The 25,052-nt window shown below is 56.7% G+C and overlaps 1 protein-coding gene across 22 annotated transcripts in view; it reads left to right on the plus strand.

Moving 5' to 3' along the window:
• RGS3 (regulator of G protein signaling 3) overlaps positions 1-25,052 on the plus strand; it is a 249,884-nt gene that overhangs the window by 219,967 nt on the left and 4,865 nt on the right. For 17 of the 22 annotated variants that reach the window (XM_043530151.1, XM_043530154.1, XM_043530153.1 and 14 more), the window contains 2 exons: positions 8,614-9,204; positions 19,605-19,678. In XM_043530151.1, the coding sequence (XP_043386086.1) occupies positions 8,614-9,204; positions 19,605-19,678 (665 nt within the window). The other 5 variants (XM_043530163.1, XM_037879669.1, XM_043530165.1 and 2 more) reach the window with 5 other exon arrangements.

Consider the following 25,052-nt stretch of genomic DNA (forward strand, 5'->3'; position numbering starts at 1 on the left):
CTAGAGTGGTGGGAATGAAGCCCGGGTTTTAAAGCTGATTTGCACAGGTTGATATGGACTGTTGTGGGACAGCTGGTTTGGGACTTTTGTACTGTATTTTGGTTAATAAATTGTTGATGAACTAGAGAATAAGCTCGTATGGACTTTCTGGGAACCCAAGAGGGAAACAGGTGAGGGCCACTTGCAGGGCTGCCACAAGGGAGCGCCTGAGAGGAGGCCATTCGTTCGCAGAGGGTAATATAATTAATGCCAATCAACATGATTTATGGAAAATAGATCATGTCAGACTAACTTGTCATCCTTTTTTTTCTATGAGCTTACAAGTTTGGTTGATAAAAGTAATAGTGTGGATGTAATTGACACTCCTGTAAGGCACTTGACTTGGTACCACATGACATGATTCGAATGATATAAAATTAACCTAGTGGATCACTTCATGATTCCCTCTTTTCTTCATTTCCTCTGGGGCACCAGGCACTGGCCACTGTCAGAAGACAGGATACTGGGCTAGATGGACCCTTGGTCTGACCCAGTAGGACCATTCTTATGTTCTTAAATGAATTACAAATCGGCTAACGAATGGGTCTCAAAATATCGTTATAAACGGAATCGTCACTGAGTGGGGGTGTTTCTAGTGTGGTCCTGCAGATATCAGTTCCTGGCCCCACACTATTTAACATATTTATAATCAGTGGCTCTCAGCCTTTCCAGACTACTGTCCCCCTTTCAGGAGGCTGATTTGTCTCGCATACCCCAAGTTTCACCTCACTTAAAAACTACTCAGACATAAAAATACAAAAGTGTCACAGCCACACTATTACTGAAACATTGCTGACTTTCTCATTTTTACCAAATAATTATAAAATAAATCAATTGGAATATAAATATCATATTTACATTTCAGTGTATAGTACATAGAACAGTATAAACAAGTCATTGTATGAAATTTTAGTTTGTACTGACTTCGCTAGTGCTTTTTATGTAGCCTGTTGTAAAACCAGGCAAATATCTAGATGAGTTGATGTACCCCCTGGAAGACCTGTGTGTACCCCCGGGCTGAGAGACACTGTTATAAATGACCTGCAATACAACATAAAATCATCACTGATAAAGTCTGCAGATGACACAAAAATTGGGGGCATGGTATTGAAGAGAACAGGTGACTGATACCAAGCAATCTGGATCACTTGGCAAACTGCATGCAAGCAAACAATATGCATTGTAATGCAGCTAAATGCAAATGTATCCATCTAGGAACAAATGATGTCAGCGAATGGGGGACTCTGCTGGGAAGCAGTGACTCTGAAAAAGATTTGGGGATTGTGGTGAATAATCATCTTCCAGTTCGATGCTGTGTCCAAAAGGGCTAATGCAATCCTGGGATGCACAAACAGGGGAATCTTGAGTAGGAGTCAAGAGGTTTTTTGACCACTGGCGGAATCTGTGTCCAGTTCTGGTGTCCACAGTTCGAGAAGGATAGTGAAATATTGGAGAGGGTTAAGAGAAGAACCATGAGAGTGATGAAAGGATTAGAAAACCTGCCTTATAGAGAGAGACTCAGGCCTGGTCTACACTGGGGGTGGGGAATCGATCTAAGATACACAACTTCAGCAATGAGAATAGCGTAGCTGAAGTCGACGTATCTTATATCCACTTAGAATTAGTTACTTCGCATCCTCGCAACGCGGGATCAACGGCTGCCGCTCCCCTGTCGACTCCCCTTCCGCCTCTCGCTGTGGTGGAGTTCCGGAGTCTACGGCAGAGCGATCATGGATCGATCACTACCTGCCAATCCGGCGGGTAGTGTAGACGTGGCCTCAAGGAGCTCAATCTATTTAGCTTAACAAAGAGAAACATAGACTATCAGGGTTGGAAGGGACCTCAGAAGATCATCTAGTCCAACCCCCTGCTCAAAGCAGGGCCAATCCCCAATTTTTGCTCCAGATCCCTAAATGGCCCCCTCAAGGATTGAACTCACAACCCTGGGTTTAGCAGGCCAATGCTCAAACCACTGAGCTATCCCTCCTACCTCTGAGCTATTATTCCCGCCTGAAGGTTAAGGGGTGATTTGATCACAGTCTATAAGTACCTACATGGGGAACAAATATTTCATAATGGGCTCTTCAATCTAGCAGAGAAAGGTCCAACACGAGCCAATGGCTGAACGCTGAAGCTAGATAAATTCAGATTGGAACTAAGGCATACATTTTTAACAATGAGAGTAATTAACCACTGGATCAATTTACCAAGGACTAAGGTGGATTCTCCATCACTGACAATTCTGAAATCAAGACTGGATTTTTTTCTAAAAGCTCTGCTCTAGGAATTGTTTGGGGGCAATTCTCTGGCCTGTGTTACACAGTGGGTGAGACTAGATGATCACATTGGCCTCTCTGGCCTCAGAATCTCTGAATTTCACACAGGCACCCGACAGACAGGGCTTACTTTCAGCTACTCGTAGTCTGCTGATTTGAGCCCAGGGACCAGAGAGAAATTCTGCATCTGTTCTTTTCAGGAATCCCCTGAGCTGCCTAGGCCCCTGGGTGTTTCGTTTGGGGCCAATAAAGTTTCCTTTCAGTTTGGTGCACACAGAGCCAGGTGAGCTCAGGGCTGCCCCTCCTCCAGAGATCTCTGCTATCTCTGAGCCATTCTCTGCCCTGCTCTTGCTCTCACAGACTGGTTACGTTCCAGCAGGCCTCTCCTCGGGTGCTGACATCCCGCTCTACAGTGAACACTATGGCTGGAGTTGGGACTTAACAGTCTTCCTGATGATTCCGGCTTGAGATGGAAAACCTGCCGTGTGGCTCTGGAGAGGGGTGTCTGTTCATATCCTGCTCACAGCAGACCTTCTGATTGAATCTGCACAGAGATTTAATTTAATCCAAACATGTTTCTCGTCTTAAAGGAGCTTGTTCATTTCCTGTTAGCCCTTATCTGATGCGGGCATCCAACAATATTAAATGTAAGGATTGATCTGATAGGCAGCCTTCAGGCAGGAGAAGAGACTGCCACAGGGATTGCTGCGAATCAGGGAGCACTAGGGCAAGTCGCCTGTGTAAGTTTTCCCATCATTATTTCACGAGATGATAATACTAAGGAGTGTGATATCAGTATGCTAGCATGATTGCTGGGCACACTGGGTAGGATGAGACCACACAGCAAGTTTGGAAACATCCAACATTTGTACAAGAAATTGTCCTGGGGGTGTGAAATGGCTCCTGAAACTGAGATATGGAGCATTTTAGCTCCAGGTCTCTGGTTTGACTCCAGATCCGTACTATTCAAAATCCGAATGTTATGACAGTTGTCTGGGGGCCTGGGTCCGGGGGGTTCCAGAGAACACCAGCATAACTGACTCTCTGGGCTTGTCTACACTGCAGTCAGAGGTGTGACTGCAGCATGTGTAGACAGACCCCAGCTCGTTGTGATCAGGCTAGTGTGAGCAACAATAGTAGTGACTCCAGCGAGAGACTGTTGAATTGGAATTCATTTGCAAATTGGATACAATTAACTTAGGCTTGAATAGAGACTGGGAGTGGCTAAGTCATTATGCAAGGTAACCTATTTCCCCTTGTTTTTTCCTGCCCCCCCCCCCCCCCCCCCCCCCCAGACGTTCTTGTTAAACCCTGGATTTGTGCAGGAAATGGCCCACCTTGATTATCATACACACTGTAAGGAGAGTGATCACTTTAGATAAGCTATTACCAGCAGGAGAGTGGGGTGGGAGGAGGTATTTTTTCATGCTTTGTGTGTATAAAACGATCTTCTACACTTTCCACAGTATGCATCCGATGAAGTGAGCTGCAGCTCACGAAAGCTCATGCTCAAATAAATTGGTTAGTCTCTAAGGTGCCACAAGTCCTCCTGTTCTTTTTGCGAATACAGACTAACACGGCTGCTCCTCTGAAATAGTAGTGAAGCCACAGCAGCAGCACAGGCCACTGAAACATGTACCCAGGACCCTGGGTGGGAGGGGCTAGCCCATACAGCTGCCCATGATACTGCAGCTTCCCTGTGATTGTTACTTGAGCTGACTTTGCTGTAGCTGTGTCTACACATGCTGCACTGTAGGCACATCCCATGTTTGCGAGCTGCAACAGAGGCCAAGGAGTGGGTGGGTGTGTCTGCTCATTTCCCCTCTCATTGGAGAACCAGACTGCCCTGGTCTGGGGAGAGGCAGGCTGGCAGTGTACCTGCTCTGGATAAAGAGAGGATTTCAGGCTCCAGAGGTGTCAGGCCAGTCTATTACTAACTGCCCTTCCTTGCACACACAAGCAATGCCTTTGGCTGGCTTCTTGCATGGGGCAATTCTGCAGTGCCTCAGAAGCGTGAGCACCAACCTCAGAGCAGACTGGCAGGAACCAGGTCACAGACCGCCCCGGCTGTGAGTTCCAACCAATTATCACGTGTAAACCCCCCAGGCACCATAACAGCCTAACGTGGGGTCACAGACAGTCCCCTTGGATACCCTGATCTGTCACACCAGCCAAGTGAGCCTGCTTTGTGATAGATGGGCCCTTACACCACCAATCACAGCTATATTCAGGTTACTCCCAGTGCCAAAGGACCAGTCACTTACCCCGAGTCAATTGTACCTTAGATCTCACATCAAAGACAAGGTTTGTAGCCAATTCTGTAATAAGCTATCTAAAGATGTATGAATAGGAAAAGGAAACCAGAGTGTTATTTACAAGGTTAAAGCAAGTAAACAAAGGTACAGAAATGAGTTGCAATCTTAAGTTTCAAAAGGTAATAAAAACTTCTATGACTGGCAAGCTCTAGATGTCCTTTAGGGGGACCCCAGGCTAGGCAGGTGGGGATCTCTCGATTGTGCCTAGAAACACTTTGCTCCCCAGAGTCCCTCTGAAAACCAGACCTTACGACTTCCAGGAAAGGGCTGGGCTCTAAGAACAGATGTCCTGTTCAGGATTGGTCCATCCCGTGGCACCTGTTCCCAGGTGTTGATGTATCGCTCCAATCTCCCGCTAAGGGGGTAGCCATTCTAGAACCAGCTGGGGACTTGTGAAGCTTGGTGCCATTCTGGAATTCCCCAAGCTTCCTGCAGTGTAGGGATCTCTGGGGGCTCTGGGTCCCTTGACTGCAAGATGTCTCAATGGTGCACTGAGTCTGGCATGTGGCGTGCAGGAAAGGGCCCCAAAGTTGCTAGAAGACCTGATTGTTCTAGGACAGAGGCTGCTGTCTGTGCAGTGCCCAGGGCCCCCCGTGGCATTGCCCAGTACTGGCAGAAGTTTTATCGTTGCATGTGAAATCTGATGGTGTGCGATAATCGATACAAACTGGATCTGTGGGTGGAAAGAGCTCTTAGCGGCTGGTTCGTTAGCTCTGCAGCGAGAGGTTAATGATTTCCCCAGGGCGGAGAGTGTCCGCACTGAGGGAATTGCTGCTGCTTGGCATTTGTTTCAGAACTACCTTGTTCTTGGCTTTGTGAAGCAAAGGAGTAAATCCACAAACTTCCCTGGGAGACTCGCCTCTCGCAGGTGGTTGTTTGTCCTCCTCTGAGAGCAGGACACCTTATGGCCCAGCCTCTGCTTCACCTCTGCCCCCTGCTACCCAAAGAGAGAGCAGGAGAGCAGCAGTGAACCCCTGGGTCTAGCCAGGGCTCTTCAGCATTGCCTGGGGCTGGAGCACCCAGGAGCCATGTGGAAGACGAGGCTGTTCACACACATGCTCCCTGGAGTCCTTGTGAAACAGCTGTGAAAAGACATAGCACCTCAGACAGAGGGATGCGTGTGTATGTGTGTAGACATGTGTATGTGTAGATGTACACCTATGTATTGTCCTATCCTGATTGTAATACGTGGTGTAGGACTCAGGGGTGCGTGATGGAGGCACATGACATAGCAGACAGTGCCCCCCCGCACACACCTGTCCTCATGGGGTCAGGAAAAAGAAGGAAGGTCAGTGAAAGCCTTTGAAATGTCAAGTATGAATTAAAGCTTTCATTGGGACAACAGCTCGTCCTCCCTTTGCCTTTGGTTGCCTTGTATCAAGAGAGCCCTGGTGGACAGGATGCTAGATGATATTGAAGGTGGTGATAACTGCCCTGGTTGGGAAAAGAGAAAATCTAGTGGAGCTGGGCAGGAGCCACATTAAACACGGTCTGATGAGCTGCTCTGAGACCTGGCAAATTTGGACCAGCCTCTAGCGCAGTCACAGGCACTGGCTTCCTCCAGGCCCGAGGGTGCTCAACCCCAGCTGGCAGAAGAGGGCTAGTGTGGCATCCTGCCCACTGGAGGCTGGACAGTGGCAGCCAAATATGACCCAAACTGGGCAATTGGGATGGCCCCAGATGAGACTGTGTGAGGCTTTTTAAATGAGGTTTTGGTTGTGCGGGGGGTCTCTCAGTCAGGTCGCACTCACCTTCCCTGGCTCACTTCCACCCGCTTGCCCCATCCCCAGGGCCTTTTACTGCTGGGTCCTGATCCTGTTGGTGGCTGAGCCCCCTTCACTCCCATGGCCCTCCACAGGGGTGAAGGGGCAGGATCGGGCCCTTCCTCCATGATACAGGGCTCAGTGCTGGAGCAGCAGGTTCATGCTGGTGCTTCCTTTGGCATCTTCCCCAGCTGTCCCGCTCTCTCTAGGCTCCAGGTCCCTGTGTGGGGGCGGTTCCAGGCGGGGGCTCTGAGGAGGTGACTTACATTCTGGGCGGGTCTCTGGAGGGGACAGAGTCAGACCTTTGCTTTGATACAGGGGGCACCCAGCAGACTCGTCCAGCTGTGTGCCCCAAGAAGAGATGATTTCTTAGTGCCTGCAGGCTGCTAAGGGGCAAGCTCTGCCCTTTTCCAAGCAATGTCTCATCCAGGACCGGCCTGGAGCACTGCTACGCCCAGGGAAGGTGGCACTGACTGACCATGTCCACGGGGCATGGGTTACCTCAGTGTGGCCATGAGTGCTGGGCCCTGGCTCAGAGCCAGCCAGCAGCGTCAGGAGCAGCAAGCGACCTTAGTGCTGCCCGCTCTCTTGCTGTGATCACAGATCTCGCTCTATGGGGTGTTTGTCTCAAAACCCCAGCTCCAAGCTGTAGTTCCCTGAGAATCTCACCTTCCCCGTGGGAAAGAGAGCCCGTGTCTGGCCCTGGCGGCTGCAGAACCAGGTGGCGGCCGGGTCTCAAACACCGGAAAGCAAAGAACAAACCTGACAATGACATTTTTTTCTGGGGCCTGCCTCATGAGAGCCCCATGGCACTGCAGGGGGGTGGGAACATGGCGCTCCAGAGCAAGGGTAGCCCCAGGCAGCAGGGGGCTGGGATCTGGGAGCCCCGAGTAAGCGGCATGCAGCCAGCCCAAGGCAGGCCATAAGTGCAGGCCCAGGCTGGGCTGAGCCTCGGGCAATCAGCAGATGAACGGGGCCGGCACTTCCCCTTTGCTTTTTGTTCCTGTGGCGCAGGAGGGGCAGGAGCTGCCAGACAAGTGTGTCTGGTTTCACTGCCTGCTTCTCCCTGCTGCAGCCTGGTCCCTGGTGCTCAGAGAGCCGGGCTCAGCTCTGCAGGATCTCCAGGAGACTGAGCCAAGCCACAGCGGGTGCTGGGGTGCCATGCAGGGTAAGGACAGTGCCCTTTGGTCGTGGGCTCTGGCTGAGCCCGTCTGTGTCTGGAACCTGTGCCAGGTGCCTGTAGCCAGACTGTGCCAAGCCGGCCTGGCCTCGGACACTTGCCAGTGCCTCGTCCCCACCACCCCAGGGACCGTGGCTGCCTGTGTTTGCAGCTCTCTGAGTGGGGCTGCCGTGCCCAGGGCTCTCAGAGCTCGGAGCAGCAGCCCTGCCGGTAACATAACTGCTCTTGGCACTCCGGGGGGACCCGTCAGAGAGCTCTGATTCAGGCGGACCCTGCCATGCAACATAGGGTGCTCCACTTTCAAGCAGCCCAAGTCCTCTGGTGAGGTGAGGCTCATGGGACAGACTGGGAGGCCGGTCAGCGGGCACAGACTGGGGCTGGTGGGAAGCCCTGGGTTCTGGGTGGGCTCTGCAAGGGTCCCTCCGGAGCCACGTCTCCATGAGGGCTACTGGGCCATGCACGCTGCCAGCAGAGGTCCCTAGTTTGCGCCTGGTTCTGAGGGTGAGGGGATGTGTAGGTAGTCCATACCTGGATGCAGTCATGCCATCGTCTGTCCCTCCTCCTTGGCACCCTCTCCTGAGAGCCCTCAGCAGGGACGGCATTGGGGGGCCCGGGCTGGCTGTAATGAGGATAATAAAGCAGCATTGCCCCTCGTTCTGTGGGTCAGTGGTTGGGGCTGGAAGGACATTGCCCAGTGCTGCCTGCCTGGGCAGCAGACAGGAAACCTTCCCCGGCACCAGCAGAGGGCAGTATGCCCCAATCCAGAGCTGTCAGAGCTGCAGCCTGGCCCAGCCCGTTGTGGGCAATGACCCAGCAGTGGGGCTGAATCGACATATTGGGGGATTAGAAATAGAGAGAGACCTCGGTACGCGCCCCGGGACACTGGGGGATGTTCCTGATACCCCTTGGCAAAGGGCCTCCTGGGACACTGGGGGATGTTCCTGACTCCCTTTGGCACAGGGCCCCCGGGACACTGGGGGATGTTCCCAACTCTCCTGGGCTTATCATTTCCCCCCTTTTGTCCTGTCTTTCCCTGGCAGATGCTTGAGACGGACACTGAGGAGCTGAGGGTGATGCCCTCTGAGGAGGAGAAGGTGGCAGGGGGTGATGCCTGCCTGGCCGCAGTGGGGGCAGCGGAAGGGGCATTGAAGGAGGCTGTCCCGGCTGCCCTGGGGGCCCCACTGGAGGAGAAGAAGGTGGTGATTGTGGCCGAGTGTGTGGAGGAGCAGCCTGGCTCCAGACCAGCCTTTGTGATCCCGGAGCTGCGGCTGGACAGCACGGCGGACAGCCCAACAGACGAGGAGGAAGACGAGGAGGAGGAGGACAGCGACCAGCACTGTCTGGAGAGGAGTGAGGTCAAGCGCTGCAGCATGATTGAACCGTCGGTCTGCGAGCCGACCTACACCCTGACAGTGCAGGGCTCCCTGCGGCGCCGCACGCACAGCGAGGGCAGCCTGCTGCAGGAGACGAAGGGCCACTGCTTCACCTCCGACACCACCCTCAACTGCCTGGACATCCAGGGTCCCCAGACCCACTGGGCACTGCCCTCGCCCAGGACCCTCAAGAAGGAGCTCACCAAGAACGGGGGCTCCATCCACCAGCTCGGCCTTCTCTTCTCTGGGCACAGGAAGGTACGTGAGCCAGAGCGCCCCCGCTCCCTCCCCATGCCGGGGCTGCTCTCCCTCATGGTGGGGAAGAGCTCGGGGGTGCCCTCCCTGGCTGGGGGTGTCCTGCTGTCAGGAGGGCTGACGGCTATCTCGGCAGGGTCTGACCTCCTCTCCCTCCCAGAGGGGTCCCTCTGCGCTCCAGGGGATACAGGCCTGGAGCCAGAGAGAGAATGGGGGAGGCCAGACTAATGCCTTCCTCATCTGCATGGCCCTGGGCAGATCCAGTCCCTGGCCACAGGGGTTGCGGGGTGCACAGCTGGGAGGTTGGCATGGGTCTCCAAGCAGAGAGGCTGACAGGCCTGTGTCCCTGCAAACCAGCCGCCGGGGGGTGACGTGTGCCCGCCCACCAGTCCTCACCCTGCCCACGGAGGACAAGTCACTCAGTGAGCCCAAGTGCCAGGCCCCAGCCCAGTTGTCTCCAGTGCCCAGGCACGGTGGGGCCCACCACCAGCATCCCCAAACTCCCACCCCCACTGCAGGGCTGTGGCTGTCCCCCTGCTGCGCTCCAAGCCGCAGCATGGCAGATGGCACCTTGGGTCCCGTTGTGGTGCCGGCGGGATGGGCGGGCAGCATTCATGGAGCTGCTGTGCCTCTCCTCCAGATTGGGCTGGTTTGGGGTGTGTTTTTGGTGCCCCTTCCAGGCAGCCCAGTGCAAATTCTGCCCCCATGTCCATCCCTGGGCTCTTAGGACCCAGACCCTCCACCCCCAGCGTCAGTGCTACCAGTGCCTCTGCAAGGCAGGTGATGATCCCCTCGTAGCTCTGGGAAACCAGAGACCCCAGCCTAGAGCCCCATCTCCCCAGCAGATAGATGGTGCCTGGCACGGGGGAGCTGAGCCCTTGCCCACGGAGAAGGGTGACCCTGCCAATGGTGTCATTGCCTGGCTCCTCTGGCAGCACCGTCTGATCCCCTCCCCTCGACAGCTTCCTCCCCAGCCGGATGTTTAATATTCCGTCCTGTGCTCACACAGCGTACGTGCCTGGGGGAGGTGCCCCTGGCAGCCCCACTGCTGCACCCACCCGGGATTTTCTGCTCCGTGTTGCAGGGGTGCGCACAGCCCTGCCACTGTGCCCTGCAGAAGTGCTCCTCCTTGATCCAAACCTTGGCAACAGCCGGGGGCACATCCCCTTCATATTGGTGCACATAACAAAATTCATAGGATGTGGGTTGGGCCGAGGGGTTTGGAGTGTGGGAGGAGGCTCAGGGCTGAGGCAGAGGTTTGGGGTGTGGGGGGCTGACGGCTCTGGCTGGGGGTGAAGGCTCTGGGGCGGGGGCGGGGATGAGGAGTTCGGGGTGTGGGAGGGGGCTCAGGGTTGGGGCAGAGGGTTGGGGTGTGGGGTGGGGCTGGGGATGAAGGGTTTGGGGTGCAGGCTGCACAGGGGCTATGGTGGGGAGAGAGAACTCCCCCCAGCCCTCTCACCGCAGCAGCTTGGGGCCGGGGGAGAGGCGCCTCCCCCGGCCGTGGCAAGTCCGGGGCAGCTCCGCGCCGGGGCCCTGAGCCCTGCGGCTGCGCAGCTTAGAGGGAACTTATCCTGGTGCCAAAGCACTTCCTGTGGTGGAGCCTTTCAGATTCTCCACTGGATTGTCGCAGGCATTGGCTTGCCCCGCCCCCCCGTTCCTGGGCTCTCATCCTGCACCCGAGTCCCACGCTGGGTGGGTCCCATCAGTGTTTTGCCATGGAAACGAGGGTGATGTCAGCAGTATCTTATGATTTCACTGCTAGATGAGTAGAAGGAAAGACCATGTTCAATCAACTCTTTGCTAGTGGCCCCAGATAGAATAGTGGTCAGGAGTGAGGGGCACCAGCAGAGCCATGTGGGGAGCCCAGCGCTGGGCTAGCAGGAGCTGTGGGTTGGAATTGAGGGGCACCAGCAGAGCTGGGGGGAGCTCAGGGCTGGGCTAGCAGGAGCTGTGGGTTGGAATTGAGGGGCACCAGCAGAGCTGTGTGGGGAGCCCAGCGCTGGGCTAGCAGGGGCTTTGGGTTGGAATTGAGGGGCACCAGCAGAGCTGGGGGGAGCTCAGGGCTGGGCTAGCAGGGGCTGTGGGTTGGGATTGAGGGGCACCAGCAGAGCTGGGGGGAGCTCAGGGCTGGGCTATCAGGGGCTTTGGGTTGGAATTGAGGGGCACCAGCAGAGCTGGGGGGAGCTCAGGGCTGGGCTAGCAGGGGCTTTGGGTTGGAATTGAGGGGCACCAGCAGAGCTGGGGGGAGCTCAGGGCTGGGCTAGCAGGGGCTGTGGGTCAGGATTGAGGGGCACCAGCAGAGCTGTGTGGGGAGCCGAGGGCTGGGCTAGCAGGGGCTGTGGGTCGGGATTGAGGGGCGCTGGCTGGGCTACATTTGAGAGCTTGTCCTGTGCCTGTCAGAGTAGAGTGCAGCAGTTGCCAGGCGCTGTGTTCTGTTGCATAACAAATACTTACAGGAAAGAACCTGCCCTTGGCAAACTTTTGTGCAAGGGGCTGGGAGACCTTCACAGCGCTCTCCGCTGGGGGCACGTCCCGCTGGGAGCTGCCAGCGAATGACTCACTCCAGGCCTCTCTCAGGTTAATCCCCAGAGGTTTAGTGCTGAGATGTTGCCCCTGCTCCAGCCCTCCTGGCTAGGTCTCCTGTGGCCCTGTCAGCGTGGGCCTGCCTGGGAACAGCCATGGAGCTGACCTGTCCAGAGGGCAGTGGGGCGGGGGTCCCAGACCCGCAGCGCTCGGCTCCTCTGGGCTGGCTCAGAGTAGAGCAGGGAGCCTGGGGGCTGGCAGGCAGATGGACTCCTCTGGGCCAGGGCAGTGCTGTGCTCTCTGTGGGATCTCCATCCATTTAGACTCAGCCAATGTTCTGGGCAGCTCTCAGGCCAGAGGGTGAGCGTGGGTCTGGGTGCCACGGGGGTTCAGGAGAAGCAGCCTGTTCGCTCCAGGTCCCCCCCTTCGCCAGCCAGCCCAGGAGCGGCTCTGCCCGGAGCCAGCCATAGGGCGCTGGGAGTGGGAATATGGCAGAAGGGGTGGGGCTCCTCTGCTCACAGGTCAGAGGCTTGCTGGCAGTCAGGGCCCACCTGTGCTGAGGAAGGTCCTGGTGTCACAATGCCGGCTTCCCCCAGGAGATGCGCTGGCTCGGTCTCGTGAGAGCCTGCAGGGAGCCAGCTCGCGTCGGCCACTTCTGGGGCTGGAGTGACTCTGCTGCCCCCTTCTGGGCAAAATGAGGAGTGCTCCTCAGACAGGCAGCTACTGGCCATTGGCCTGTGGCTCCCGTGATAGGGTCTGGGCTCCTGGAGCAGGAGGGGTCACGCTCTGCCCCTGCTGTCACCAGGGCCCCCCGTGAGCCCAGGCATGACCGTGGTCCCCCGGCACGGCTCAACACTGGGGGTTTGTTACAAGGTCCAGCCTTGCCTGAGAGCTGCAGCTTGTCCGACTGGGCAGGGCCCTGGTGTCACGCTCCTGAGCCGAGGTGCAGCTGTGACACAGCTGGCTGCAGGAAGTGGGGCTCCCTGTGCAGTTACCAGGCCAGCCTGCGCCAGGCTCTGCAGGCAGCCGGTCTGTCCCTGCTGGTTTACTGTCCGAGCCAGGGCTCTAACGCCGAAACTGCCTCCCGGAGAGCATTGGCAGCTCACTGCTGCCCCCCAGTGGACTCCGGCAGCCTACACCAGAACCCCTCTGTGCCACAGGCCAGCACCTCCGGGGTGTGACACACCTGCCTCCTTGTCGCCACCAGGTATTCAGGAGAGACCCCATCCCTCCTCTCCTTGGAGCCTGACTCCTTGCTTCACTGGCTCACTCCGAAGCTCGGTTGGCCGTTCCTGCCTGGGCTTCGGTCTGCGCCACACAGCGCCGTGCTCCCAGCAGATTTGCCGGGTGACTGCAGAGCGAGTGTTCCTGGACCAGGCAGGGCAGCACAGTGCCAGCGGAAAGGGGCCTCAAGGCTGAGAGACGAATGGCGCTGGATGTGAGAGCCCCTGTGTGCGCTGTGGGGCTAGCTAATGTCAGCCACGAACGCAGCAGCAACCTCTGCCTGTGGGGAGCAGGATCTCCCAGTCTGGCTCACGCGGTTGCTCTAGTCGCTGTCATCCTGTTTCCAGCCCAGCACCACCATTCTGTGTATGCCAGGGGAGATCAGCCTGGCTCAGACACCGCCTGCTTTACTGGTGGGGCTGGCGGGAATCCCAGGCCAGTCCCAGCAGGGATCTCCAGTGAAGTTGCTAGGAGCAGTGCAGAGGGGAGGGCCAGGGGTCAGCCTGGTGACCTGCTCCTCATGACTGACTGGACCTGAGCGCCCCAAGAATGGGCTGGGCCATGCAGGGCTGTGACTGGACAGTCTCCGGCTCTACTGCTGTGGCCTGAACCCCCTGCTGCCCACCCACCACCCCATGCTCAGAAGAGCTGCTCTGGGCGAGGGCCGCTCCCAGCAGGGAACAAACCCCAGCCCGGTGCCGAGGGCCCTGCTTCTGACAAGCCACTCAGGAGAACTGCTGGGCCTGGGTCAGAAACCCCCATCCTGCTTGCTCAATGCGAGAGCGCCCAGTGATGGGCAACTGTGCTAATCAGCAATGGCCTCCCTTGCAACTCTTGGGTTGGGTGGGGCCTATGGCACAGCGGGGCAGAAAGCACTGTGCATTAGCCAAGCTATCACCACAGCTTAGAGGGGGGGACACAGACAAAACAATCAATAAAAAAATGGAGAGCCGGGGCAGGGGGCACTGTAAGCACCCTTTCCCCCCCGCACAGTTGATCTCCATTGCTCGCGGCTCACTCTGTGGTGTGGGTGTGGGTGGCAAGGTGAGCGCTGCCCCCCCCGCAGGATCTCTCCCCTGGCTGCCCTGGAGGCGGTGGTGTGCAGGCCTCAGCAGCAGCTGCTGCAGGCTGGTCAGTGCCCCTGTGCTCTGCCCCCACGCTCCTTCCACCCCAGAAGATTTGCTCTGAGTGTGTCTGGAGGCAGGGGCCAGGGTAGCCTCTCAATTTTTCGGTGACTCAGTCAGCCGGGCCGGGCAGCTTTTCTGCTGGCTTTGCCCCCTCTGCCTCGGTAGCTGCGCGACAAGGGGGAGAGGAGGGTGAGGGAGGGCAGGATGGCTGGGGCGCCCCAAGGCACTCTCAAAAGCCTGAGGGTGGCACTCCTTGCCCAGCCCAGATTCCCTAGCATGCCTGTTTATTTCATTGTCAGCAGAGAGGCCCAGTGTAGCGTCAGTGCCAGCAGACAGTAAAGGAAACTGCCCGCTCATAGCACCTGTCCTTGCAGTCCCTTCTCACTTTCTGATTCCAGCAGCAGCCCGGTCACCCTACAGACCCAAGCCCAGGGGACCTGCCCCAATCTGAGACACCCCCCCGCTGGTTCATGGTGGGGCTGAGGGAGGTCATGTGGGGTGCAGGCCAGGGAACAATAATGTAGTTGAGGGGAAATGCGAGGAAATGGAGTTTGAGGATTATGGAGTTATGCTTGGGGTAGTTTACTCACTTCTTTTCTTACCGCTGACCCTCCTGGAGACTGCGCAGGGCCTGGGGAACAGCCACCTCGCATCTCCAGCTGCTAGCCACCCCACAGCCTGCAGGCTGCCATTCCCTGCCCCCATGCCTCCCAGCTGCCTCTCAGGGGACCTTCAGTGGCTCTGGGCAGCTCCCCAAGCTCTGAGCTTGTTGCTCTCCCTTCTACACAGAGATACAGCAGGGAGGATGAGGCCCATCTCTAGCCAGGGGCATTGGCATGAGATCGTCATTGCTGCCATGCCGCCGGGGGAAGCCACCCTTCCTATGGAAGCTGACGCAAATTGTGGTTCCTAATAGGGATGAATCGCTCTGAGGGGCTGACCAAATGCTGCCGCTGGAGGTGGGCACACTCCCCGTTTGAGGGGGCAGATGTGGAGGAGAAGGGAGACACCCAGGGCCCTTGTAGCAGCTTGTTTGGGGGTATGTCCTGCCCACTGCTGAGGGCTTTAACAGGGACTAGAAAACCCCGTGTAACCTGCCTATGGAGTGCCCTCTAGTGGTAGTTCTAATTATAATACTACCAAGAACAGGAAATGCCTCTTGGACTGCACTACCCAGAATCCTCCACAATGGGAGGGTGGGGTGTCTCTATCTGCACATTGCTACCAGAAACCTCAAGGTGTTAAATCTTTGTATGCGCAGTGTGCACAGGACCCTTTTAAGCCTTTTGTGTCTGGTTCTCTGGAGCTCTCTCGTTCCCCTGCTTAACTGGTGCTGGGATTCAGAGGTGGTTGTTTGAAGACCCCATTGTGGGTGGGAGCTCTGGGAAGTTTGGGGCTGAGATTAGGCTGCTGTCTGCCTTTTGTCTCCATGCGGAAGTGGAGGCTTTTCCGACAATGGAAGGAAACGTTCCCAGGGCTGCAAGTCGCCTTGATTGCGGTCACTCGCCAGGACCATATTATCAGAGGGCTGCATTGTTCAGGGCTGATAAACTCCGGAAGCACAAGCTTAGAATGGAAGGAAGTCCCGGGGCTGCTGGGCTGGGAGGCATGTTCCCACGGTAGGGCCAGGGTGCCGGGAATCCTGGAAAGCGTGCACTAGTCCTGTGTGGTGCTGGGCTCAGCTGGCATGGAAAGCCAGGGAATGGTGCTGGGGCGACAGGCTTAGCCAGCCCACACTGCCGCTGGCCCTGAGGGGGGCAGTCTCATGGCACAGCCTCCTACCCAAGCCATCCTTTCTGTCAGTGCAGACGCGGGCCTGGCTGAGGTTTGCAGTTTGCTGCAGTCAGTGCTGCCGCTGTGAGCACGGAAGGGCAGGAGACGGACACCCTGCTTGCTGGGCATTGCCCCCCCTCTGGCCCTAAGGCCACATTTCCCCGGGTGGTGACTGCTGCTGGGGGCTGCATTTGTGGGCACCCTGGCCGAGGCAGCTGGAGCCTGGTAGGAGGAGGTGCTGGGCTAACATTAGTCCGGGGCTTCCACAAAGCGAGCTGCCAGGACCAGGGGCAGATCTGTTCACATGGCCGGGAGGAGCTGTATCCTGCTCAAAGACTGAGACAACTGGCAGGGCTCAGTGGGCCAGACACAGGGTGGTAGGGTTGCCAATCCTCCAGGATTGGCCTGGAGTCTCCCAGAATCGGCATCAATCTCCCGGTGACTATTGAAAGCAATCTGGGAGATTTTAATAGGCTATTTTAAGAAAATGAAATTACATCATGTTGGGGAAAAAATCTCCCGGAATAGCTTCAGCCAAAGTTGGCGACCCTACGCAGGGGCCCACTGGGGGCAGCGAGCTCCCTGTCCCGCCGGTTCTGCCCACAGTCCCACCCACACTCTGCCCCAGGCCCCGCCCTCTCCCCCACTCAGCTCCCCTGCCACCACTTGCCCAGTCCCTCCTCTCCTCCCCTGCGAACTTCCCCCACCCGCCATGTCCCTCCACCCCCGCAGGGTGGGGGAAGTGAGGAGGAACGCAGTGGGGGGGTGTCTTGCAGAGTCAAGGGGGTGAGGAGGGATGTGGGTGGGGTCTCGCGGGGAGGTACATCGGACCTCCGGAGTGGGGGGTGGAGTGGAGAAGAGGAGGGACAGAGTCATCAGGCAGCGGCTGGTGGTGGAGGCCTCAGGGAAAGGGTGGAGCAGGGATGGGAAGAGGCGGAGCACAGGCCAGGCATACACCAGTGGAGGCTCAGCCTCCCCACCCGTGTGCAGGAAAGCTGCTCTGAAGCTGCTCCAAGATTTCTGGGAAATGCCAGGCCAGGTGCCCCTAGCTCAGCGTTCACTGGGCGTGGTAGGGCTGGACTGCCCCTTGGAAGCATGGGCTTCCCTGTGCCTTTCCCAGGTCTACATCATGAGACCCTCCCTGATGTGCCCACAGCTGTGGCCAGAATCAGGCCCTGGTTCCCAGACTGCCCTTTGGGAAGAGGAGCCACATGGCCCTCCCTGCAGCATGGATTAAGAGCCACTTCCCAGCAGAGCATGCGGACTCCTAGATTTTCAAGGGCAGAACTGTGCTGTCGTCTTTGAATTCATTATCAATGTGTCCCGTGGCCTGGGGTTACCCAGGCCATCCCCCTCGCCCTCTTAAATATAGACACTTTAGCTTTGCTTGTCCTCTGGGACTTGCCCCATGTTCCAAGATTTATTAAAAGTCACCTTTTAATAAATTGGCAGCCAGCTGTTGGCAAGTCCTGTGGTCCTGATGGCTGCTACACCCCATCCCCTGCCCCCCTCTGGGCACACATGCCAGAATGGGATGGCTGTACATCAGTGCTCTGCGCCAAGCTGACATGCTGAGGGGGAGAAAGGCAAAGCCAGCTCCCTGGGAAAGCCCAGCTGATCTTCAGAGAGATCCCCTGGGACTTCCAGGGCCCTGAGTGACAGGAGCTCCTGCAGAGGTGGCTGACCTTCACCAGCGTGTTGAGGCTGGGGAGGGCTGGGCCTTGTCCTAGGTCTGGCTTGTCTGACACCTCCAAGCTCTGCTAGCAGCTGGACCTGCCTCTCCGACCGACCGCCTCGCCTGATGCAGCTGCAGGCTCCCTAGGCCCATCTGTGCCCCTGCCTCAAGCTGGGCTGCTGCTGGCCAGGCTTTGCATGGGAAGAGCTAAGTAGCCAGAACCTGGCCGGGGCTCTATAGATTTCACAAGGGAGGAGCCAGCCGCCATGGGGAACCAGGCCCCTTTCATGTATGTGCCTCGCTTTGAACATATGGGCCATTGCTTCAGTCTCAGAAATAGCCGAGCCGGGAGAGGGCTCGGCGGTGAGTTCTCCAGGGTTCCTGGTTTGAAAAAGGAGGTTTCTACAACGGAATCCCTCAGACTAGTGCCTGTGCACCTGGGACCCTTCAAACAGAGACATGTGCCAGGGCCCAACCCTGCTTCTGTGGTCAGCTGGAGTCTTATCACTGGCTCCAAGGGGAGCAGGATTGGGCCTCAGTGCGCTTATTCCAAGGCAAATTTAAATACACGCAGGTTCCAGAGCGTGCTGCTCTTGCCTTTGCCTCAGGGGGAGGGCAGCAGCACCAGCATCTCCTCTCTCCTCTCTGCCCAGGCTGGGCTGGGAAGAGCCCTGCCTCTGGGCTTGGTAACGCAGCCGCAGAAAGCAGGCCGGGTGGACTGCTGACACGCCTGGGCTTTGGCTAGTTTGGCTGTGTCTGCACAGACAGGATGGACTGAGTGCAAGCTCTGCTTCCGCCATCTCCTTCACACCGTGTAACTGTGGCTGTCAGCACAGGGCTGGACGGCGGGGCAGCATGCTGGACCTAGGCTCACTGGAACTTTGGGGCCCCATTACCCCACCCTGTTGCCATCCTTAATACAAGCCCAAGCCTCTACTGTGCCATGACTGTTCGGTCGTTCTGGCTGGGGTGGATCTGCCTGGCTGGCCCATGTGAGGCTTTGCAATGCAGCATCTCCTTGGAAAGGTTTGGGGACCTCTCGGGGCCCTGACGGAGGCTGAGCCGGGGAAGCCTCGTTCCTTTGTTCTCCCTGCCCCCCGGTATTCGGATAAAATCAACACACACGGGACCTACAGCTCTGTTCATCACGGCTCCCAATGCTGAAGGGCTAGTCTGGCTGTATGTGATGAAGCTTCTCAGGGGTTAGATACACCTGGCCTGATGTGGTGCGGGGATGGGGCAGAGGTCTGTTCGGGGGGAGACAGAGGCCTGTTGTGGGGGTGGGGGGATCAGGAGGCCTGTTGTGGTGCGGGGGTGGGGCAGAGGCGTGTTGTGGGGGGGGGGGTCAGGAGGGCTGTTGTGGTGCGGGGGTGGGGCAGAGGCCTGTTGTGGGGATGGTGTCAGGAGGTCTGTTGGGGCGTGAGGGGGCAGATGCCTGTGGTGCAGGGGGAGGAGGGGGACTCTGACGTGTTGCCCCTCCAATGGCTGGCAGGGGCTGCTGCCATTCTTTGCCAGTGGTTGCCCCTCCCCAGACCAGTAAGTGGGGGCAGTGGGGCTGGCATCCCCAGCCCTGTTCCACCTCCACCCTCTGGGCGCTCCCTGCCAGCCAGCATCGCTCAAGGGCAGCCCCTTCCCAGCGTGGTGGAAAGGCCTGTGGAGCTGAGTAGGGATGAAGCCAGCCAGGTCTGGGCAACCAGATGAGCTGCGAGCTGAGCTTTGCACCCCTCCCGGAGGATGCTGGAGCTGGCAGGGACCCTAACTGTGCCTGGGACAGCCGTTGGCCCAGGCAGCCTGCACTGTGGGTTTGATCTGCGCCCCTGTCTGAGGAGTTGGCCCTTGGCCCAGTGGCCTTTGGGACTGGCCAGGGATCTGCACAGATCTCATGCTCATCTCCCCGTGGTCACGTGGTCTCTGCTGGCAAAGGCACCTTCCCCCTGCCTGGCTAGAGGAGCCTCCAGCCCATGGACTGCAGGCCCCAAATGCCTTGCCAGTGGGAGCGGAAGGCAGACGGCGCCACTCAGGGGCGCAGGGCTCACACTGGCACCATGATGCAGACAGTGTTTTTGTATTTCCCCCTGCAGCTCAGCGGAACAGACAACGAGTGCGGCTGTGAGGATGGGGACGAGGCCTCCTGCAAGAAAAAGAGCAAAAACTTGTAAGTGGCACGCGAGGCCAGGGTTAGAGCGTTGTCCCACCTGTGCTGCGTGGCTGCACTGCCTGCAGGATCTGGAGACCTGGCTCCACTCAGGTCTCATGCTGTGATCGGGAAGGGAGGGTGGTCCGTCTGTGTCTGAAATAAGGAGGCTGTGCTCTGTCTGGGCTGGGTCCCTGGTGGGCCAGACAGAGCTCTGTGCAGCTGTATGACCATCGCTTCCTTGCCCTCAGTAACACTGGGGGAAGGGAGTGGTAAGGACAGAATGCAGTAAGATCTCGCTTTAGATTTGTAGCTAAAGTCTGGCTATCCTTGAAGGAAACTGGACCTCCCTCAGGGAATGTATGGGAGTGCGTACTGGAGGCAGTTTGCAGGGCCAGTAGCATACAGCCAGGGTAGGAATGGAAGATGTTAGGGGCTCCTTTCTTTCTTGATGGGTTTCTAATAGGCCCTCTCTCTCCTGGGGCCATGGAACACAGGATTCCCTGGGCTGCAGGGAAGTGGAGGTCAGAAAGAGGACATTTAGAGTGAGTGAAACTTGAACTGGGGCCTCCTTCCTACTGGCCCCAGGCAGGGAGAGGAGCAGGGAAGCTTGCAGCTGCTGATGTTTAATATCCCAGGGAAGGACCCAGGCCTGTTAGAACTGCTAAGCACTCCCAGCAATGAATCCTCTGACTAAACAGAGGAATGAGGCCAGTGCGGGAAGCTTACCAGGATGGTCTCTTTCTAACTGCTCAGATTTGGTCTGTGCTGACTTTTGACTGCGTCTAGAGTGGAAATCCAGCCCCGCCCCACACACACACACCTACACCTTTTCAGGTTTGCAGCCATGCTGCAATTCGGGCTGTAAGTGTTACACGTCACACAAGTGTGCCCTGAGTGTGGACTCTTGCACAGAAGCATTGGTTACAGATCTAGTTCTGACATGTGCAGACAGAGTGTCGTGGGGAAAGAAGCCTAGGAAGCACCGATGATCATCACCATTACAGGTTTGCTTTGGGAAAACTGCCTTGCATTTGAAAAGCAAAGGTGTGACCAGTTGTACCTGTTACAACAACAGGCCTGGCAAATGGGCTCTGTCCTCCTTAACCATCACTTGGGGCAGCCACAGAAACCTGGGAGAGGGGGCGATTTATTGTTCTATAAAAATAGGTGCTGAGTGTGGTCTGGATGGAAAGCTACTGTGTAAACAGCCACAGGTGGGGCAGTTATCTGCCTGGTTACAGGATGTGTGTACAGCGGGTGACTGACGCAGTCATAAGGGGTCACTTCAATGGGCAGTGCTCCTATCCCAGGGGTGCCCATCTCTTCGCGGGGCCCCCAGAGGTAGGGAAGTATCATCAACCACTGGACCCTCCTTCCTCCCCTGCAGGCTTGCACCATGGGGACTTGGCTAGTTGTTATTGTGCAGTGTGGTTTAAATATAGCAGTACATGGGAGTGCCACTAGGGGGAAATGTTGCCACATGGGGTGGGGAAGCAGGCACTGCTGTGGAAGGGTTCAGGTTTTTGCATTTTTGATTATTTCCTCCTGACAGTTTAATTTAAAACCAGTCCTTCACAATCTGCTTTTCATGCTCCCCGCTCTGCGTGCAGAGCAACGGGACCTTGCCCCACCGCTTTGCACAGGCTGGGAGAGGCCAGCTCAGATGAATCAGGCTGGGAAGGAAGAAGAGGATTCAGACTAGTGAAGCTTCCCATTTTAGATGAGTCTCAAGGGCAGTTGCAGAGCCATGCATCTGTTCCTCACCTTGGGACAATAGGGGACAGCGGCAGATTCACTGTGGAGCGTCTCAGCGCTGTGCTGCCCTGCTATTGGCTGAGCAGCTTGTTTGCAGTCAGTCCATGTGGAGTATTTCTGGTGCCTGCAGCTGAGAGCTGGCACTCTGCTCTCTTCCCCAGACCAGTGCACACCTCCAGCCATCGCTCGCCACAGACGCGTCCCAATGTACCACACGATGGTGGACTTTTCAGAAAAGTACCTGGAAAGGTAGGATTTCTTGCCCGGTTGTGGGTTGTTGCCCAGAGCCCAGGAGGGCAGAGGAATTGATGTGATGCTGTTTGCTGTGGTCTTTGTGTGTGTGCGGGTGCTGGAGGTGGCATTGCAGCAGTGCTGGGCAGGCTGGCATGCAGTGGTGTGGCTGCACTGCACAGGCACTGAGAGATGGGGTGTAGGGCTGCTGTGAGGAGCTGAGAGACGCCCATGCAATGAGAATCTCTGACCCCTCTTTCTTTTCCTTCCATGAATGGTTGAACTTCACTTTCAGACTTGCGAGACTGTCCTAAACCAAAATATCTGGGGCATGGCTGCTTCTAGGCCCTCGTGGTTTTGAAGAGTCGCTAGCCCCAAAATCAAAGAGAAAAGAGTTTTTTACCAGCTGTCACTTTTGCTGCTATGTTCCATAAGGCAAATAATCCACTGGGGACCAGGCAGCTCAGTTCTGTGGATTTCTCGAGCTGATGCAGCCTTGGTGATGGTGAGGGCTGTTTCTGTCGTTTGTTTGCAGTTATGTGCAAGGAAAACAAAGGACAGTTGTCTCTTGCAGTTAGTAAATGTAGAATCTCGTCAGGTGTTTCTTTGCATGTGATTGATACAAAAGTCATCTGGAGCTGTCTCGAACTGCTTAGTCTCAGGCAGGAGATACAGAGCTGTTTATAGCCAGAAATTTGCACTGTGCTGATATGTAAGTATTTGTGCATGGTTATGTTCACATGCTCTCTGTATGTGTGCTTGTAAATACCAGAGTGCTTGTAACTTTCTCAAGTACACTGCCAATGCAAACAGCAGGGGATGATTTTGCAGAGGAATAACCACTGAGTTGCTAAGTTAAGAACATGGCTACAATTGTGGGTTTGAGATGTGTAGGGCTGTGTGGCTTTCTCTTGGAAAACGGCACTCTGGCATTAGCATTCCTGGGGCTGCTGTAATAGGAGACAGATGGTGTCTGAGGGCAAGATTCCTTGTTTAGACCCTGTTTTCCCACGTTGCTTTCTGACTGATACTTGGCAACAGACACCCAGCATCCGAGTCACTGCCCAGCCTTGGTCACTGTGGGCTCCATTCAGCAAGGCAATGAGCACTTTAACCTCAATCCAGCAAAGTATTTAAACATGTGCCTAGCTTTAGGTGCCTGACGAGGCCTTTGAAGTCAATGGAACATCACAGGAGCTTAGAGCCAAGTATGTACGTACATGTTTGGCTGGATTGGGGCCCAAGTGCTCAGCACCTTGTAGGGCTGAGCGCTAAACCACCTGTCATTCAGACAAGAGAACCATTTTCTAGGAGAGTCTCTTCTCCAAGCCCCTGTCCTGGGGTGCAGAGCCTGTGGATTGGGCGGTGGCCAGGTCCCCACCAGGCCATTCTGTGCCGTGGTCCCCTGAGCATTGGATTCTCTCTTCCATTGCCTAGCCACTCTCTGTAGATGTGCTGCTGCTTAGTGGCTACTGTCCTGCGCTGCACCCAAGCTGTCCTCTGCACAGCTAGACACCTGCACCATAGTCACTGCTTGGGAGACTGTGGGAAGAGAGAGTGTGTCTTGGAGAGCTCAGGAGATACGGTGCTGATGGGCGCTGTGCAGAGCCTTTGGACACAGCCCTGGCTCCAGCTGCTCGGTTACTTACCTTTTGTTATCTGTATGGGACAAAGACATACCTTGTGCCTTGTCATGAGGGCAGGCAGGTGGCAGAGAGATGCGTGGGGAAAGTGTCACAAGGGCCTGGATCTCCTCCACTGGCAGGGACGGCCTTCACTTCAGCTCCAACAATCCCCTCCCTGAGCCACACTGCAAGTCAGACCAATACCCGGGGCTGCGCAGTGTGCCACGTGACCAGGCCATGCTGGGCTGGGCCTGGAGATACAGCATCACCCCCCACCCTGGGCTAGCGCTTCCCACTCCATGCCCTCCCCAACATGGCTGCGTGGGCCTGTCAGCTTTAACTGGACAGTCCCAGCAGTAGCTGGCTAAAGCCTGTTCAACTCAAGGCTGCCTTGGCCTTAGTTTAGAAACTACCAATCAATGTGTTTGGGTAAATGGCTGCCAAAGTCCTCTCTGGCCTTCCTAGGGCAGAGTGTATGTAAACCCCTGTGGCCCATGCACAGCTGCAGGCCCACCAGCTCTGGGGCTTTCCCTGTCTCTCTCCCGTGGGGAGGCTACATAAAATCATAGAATATCAGGGTTGGAAGAGACCTCAGGAGGTCATCTAATCCAACCCCCTGCTCAAAGCAGGACCGATCGCCGACTAAATCACATTGGCCATGCAATGAACAGCTGGGAGGTTTAGCTGTTTTCCCTAGCCAAGTCCAGCAGTTCTGCACTGGCTCCCCATGTCCCTCCCTGTGATCTACCCAGCACCACGGTGAGCTGAGCCCCTGGCTGCCCTGAGGGCTTGTGTAACTCAGGCAAGTCGATGCCTGAGTAAGGGCTGCAAGATCAGGCCCTTTTACACAGACCGTGGCTGCACCAAAGCCCTTGTGGTGTTCCCGCTGGAGGCTAACACCACATCTACATCCCTGTCTCTGCCCGTTGTGGGTGCAGGGCCCTGTGCTCTGGTCCCCCTGGCATTCCTGAGGATGCCTGCACTCTATAAATAGCTCCTTGTAAATCCCTGCCTGCCTTTTCCCCTGCTCTTGCAAAGCCCCACTATCCTGCCGCTGGGCTGGTTTTTCCACCTTCCTTTGGTTGCCACAGCAACCCGGCGTGGAGTCTTCATAAAGAGCTGCAGCCCATGTGCAGGGCTGTGCACAGCTGGAGCACGGCTGTGCTGGTGCTGACACCGCCCTGACTCACACATGCCTCTGTCACTCCATGGAGCACTCACAGCTCCTCCGGCCCGGTCCCTCCCACTTCCTGACTCGCTGGCCCAGAGCAAGAGCACAGAGCTGGGAGGCAGAGCTCCTGCAGCCTCTGGCCAGGCTGGTCGCTCGCCGACCTGCTGCCAGCCAGGGAGCTGCGCTCCAGGCTCAGGGTCCCTCCGTGGGCTCGCTGCCTGGGGCGGGGGACGCTGCCTGAGCCATGCCCTTCTTCCGAGACCTCTCCAAGCCCCAGCCCCTGGAATTCCACTCGGACATGCTGCTGGGCATGCCCCGGCCACACAGTGGGAACCTGCAGCGCCGGCACACCATGAAGGAGTAGGTGTTGGTGTGCGCTGGGGGGAGCCCAGGGACGTGCAGCGGAGGGCTGCACCTGGCTAGGCTGGCCCCCGGCTACTCCGTCTCTCCCCTGCTTTGAGCCGTGCAAGGAAGCTCTAGCACTGGGCCCTAAAGTTGCTCAGGTTCTTGATCAGTCAGCCACCCTCCGGCAGCAGGTTCCAGAAACAACGGCCTTGAGTGAGAGCCTGGGGCCGCTGCTCTGGGTCGCTCTCCCCAGCCCTCACCACCA

The sequence above is a fragment of the Chelonia mydas genome, chromosome 16 (assembly GCF_015237465.2).
Source record: "Chelonia mydas isolate rCheMyd1 chromosome 16, rCheMyd1.pri.v2, whole genome shotgun sequence".
NCBI classification, from domain to species: Eukaryota; Metazoa; Chordata; order Testudines; family Cheloniidae; genus Chelonia; species Chelonia mydas.